At 52.3% G+C, this 2,609-nt stretch overlaps 1 protein-coding gene across 1 annotated transcript in view; it reads left to right on the top strand.

Annotated features, from left to right (window-relative positions):
* Window positions 1-301: 301 nt before the first annotated feature.
* The window catches only part of LOC104271632 (microtubule-actin cross-linking factor 1-like), a gene marked incomplete at both ends in the record, with an annotated part of 20,147 nt that continues 17,839 nt past the window's right edge, over window positions 302-2,609 (top strand). Inside the window, 3 exons of the mRNA XM_009866354.1 lie at window positions 302-409; window positions 774-992; window positions 1,586-1,789. Of these exons, the coding sequence (XP_009864656.1) occupies window positions 302-409; window positions 774-992; window positions 1,586-1,789 (531 nt within the window). The remainder of the gene's footprint in view (window positions 410-773; window positions 993-1,585; window positions 1,790-2,609) is intronic.

Raw genomic sequence — 2,609 nt, 5'->3', positions numbered from 1 at the left:
TTCCCTAATGGATGGACGGTGGAGCTTTTCCACTGCTGAGGACTCTGGATGTGGAAGTGGACTGGTACCTCATTTTAAGAGAGAGTTTTTCAGGGCTTTGAAAGAGAGAGGTTGATGTCTATGAGTCACGAGAAAAGCATGCGGCAATCTGCGTTTTCAGCCAGGTTTTCAGCGCCACAGGATGCTTGTGCTGAGTTTTGCGGGGTCTCTGCAGCGGGAGGGTCCCGCGGATGGGCTGGAAGGGGGAGGTTGGGCTCGGCTCTGATTTTTTTCCTTTCTTTGGACATTCCCTTTTCTGCAGGCTTTTTCCATCGACATTATTCGGCACAAAGACTCCATGGATGAACTGTTCAGCCAGCGCAACGAGATCTTCGGGACGTGCGGGGAGGAACAAAAAGCTGTTCTCCAGGTGAGCCTCCCGCTGCCAGTCGGGGGAAACAGGGAGGGAGGCGAACGCTCAGCAAGAGCTTGCACAGGCTGAAGTAGTTGAAAATTACCCCATCTTTAGTAATTCCCACCAGCGGTAGCAGAAATCTCTTTACATTTATTACTCTCTTTTATTGCATATTTTTATTGCAGTGTTTGGGGATGGAGCGGGGGAACAGCGGATGTTTCAGAGGCTGCTTTAATTGGAATTACAGCTTGTGCACATGGAAGGCCACCAAAGGCACCTCCTGCTCTTCCAGCTCGCAGCGTGCAGCTGCCTCTTTCCCCGCGCCCTTTTGCATCCCTCGGTGTAATTCTCCTCCCTCTATTTATTTAATTTTCTTAAGGAGAAAACCGAGTCCCTGGTGCAGCAGTACGAAGCCGTCAGCCAGCTCAACTCGGAGCGTTACGCTCGCTTGGAGCGCGCCCAGGTCCTGGTCAACCAGTTCTGGGAGACCTATGAGGAGCTGAACCCGTGGATCGAGGAGACTCAAGCCCTCATCTCCCAGCTGCCGCCTCCCGCCATCGATCACGAGCAGCTCAAGCAGCAGCAGGAGGACATGAGGGTAAGAAGACGCGGCGTTTGCATCTCCTGTGGCGTTTGTACCTCCTGCACCATCAGTTCTTCTACCTTAAGTGGAGGCGCAGCGCTTGTGGGGATGAGAATGGCTTTTTTTTTTTTATTATTTTTCTGATTTTTTTCCCGCGTTCTCTTCTTTTTGGGGATCCTACCTATGTAGTACAAGCGTGCCACGAACCACGTGAAAATTGCTCGTTACGTTGGAGCATTATAACGGAGATTGCGCCCAAGGGAGCCTGGCTGCATTCAGATTTCCTGCTTGATTGTGGCAGGGATAACCGCTTTGTGCTTTTAGGGTAGAGGGCTGCAAAGTGGCTTTTCTCTCCCTGTGAGGAGGGTGAGGAGCCGGCGGTGCCAGGGAAGGTCCCATGCCGGTGCGCGCGGAGCCGTGGCCGTGTTAGGAAGAGCTCAGTGCCATGTGCTTGGCAGATGCTGGGTCAAGAAATCGGCGGGGCGAGCTCACTGCCAGATACGATCGCTGCTCTCGGAGCGTCGCGTGAAATAAATAGGCAGCGGCTTTCAATAGATTTCTAAACAAATGTTTTTTTTTTCTTTCCTCCCCCTGCCTCTATTCCCTAGCAACTGAGAGAATCCATTGCTGAACACAAGCCTCATATTGACAAGCTGCTGAAAATCGGCCCGCAGCTCAAGGACCTCAACCCCGAGGAAGGGGAGATGGTGCAGAAAAAATACTCAACGGCTGAGGCCATGTATGCCAAAATCAAGGAGGAGGTGTGTCAGCGGGCGCTCGCACTCGACGAAGCCGTCTCGCAGTCCGCCCAGGTACGCCGGGGGGGGCAGAGGAGCCGAGTCTTTCTTACCGCAGTCCCCTGGGGAAGCCACACGCTTCGAAATGCGGTTTTATTCCAAAGGTTGCCCTTGTAAAACCCTTTGTGAGGCGGTCAGACACCTCCAGGGTAGTTTCCCGCTGCTCGGCGCTGGCCGCGAAAGCCGCCGAGGAGGTTTGAATCTTGACGTGGTAAATGGGGTAATAAATTTTTACAACCTCAATGATGATGCTCGTTCAAAGGGGCTGTTTTGGCATCCGCCCAAGGTTGAAAGCGCCCCTGAGAGCCTCTCTAAAGAGCTCGGAGAGATAAGTTTCATTCCTGATAAGCTATGCGTGCAGCAAACGGCCACCGCATCCTTTGTACGGGAGAGTTGTCTCCAGGGTCTGGGCATCTCCGGAGAAGGTCGATGATGGCAGGAGCAGAGATATGAAAGGAAGGGCAGAGACTGTAGGTGCTGAAGTCCAGAAAGGGGGTGAAGACTTGCTGCCCCTGAGGGTTTAGCACCCCTAGTTGTGTTTCATTTCACCCCGTGTTACCGTAGCACAGTTGGTTTTTTTTGTCACGTCCGGGGTTTTTTTATTATTTTTTTTTAATTCCTGTATTGTGTAGTCACATTCTCGTGGTTTGCACTTGTATTAACTCCGAGTTTTTCCCCCCCCACACCCCCCTTTTTTTTTTCTCACTCCCATTGTGGAATGTGTTATCTGTGTGTGTTGCTGCCTGTGCCCGTCCTCCCCACATGGTCCCATTTCATTCTTGTGTTGACTGCGCCCCACCATTGCAGATTACGGAGGTAAGCCCCACCACCACAG

The sequence above is a fragment of the Apaloderma vittatum genome, unplaced genomic scaffold, assembly GCF_000703405.1.
Source record: "Apaloderma vittatum isolate BGI_N311 unplaced genomic scaffold, ASM70340v1 scaffold24923, whole genome shotgun sequence".
Taxonomy (NCBI): Eukaryota; Metazoa; Chordata; class Aves; order Trogoniformes; family Trogonidae; genus Apaloderma; species Apaloderma vittatum.
The sequence above is the reverse complement of the archived record's forward strand: the minus strand, read 5'-3'. Positions and strand labels throughout refer to the sequence as shown.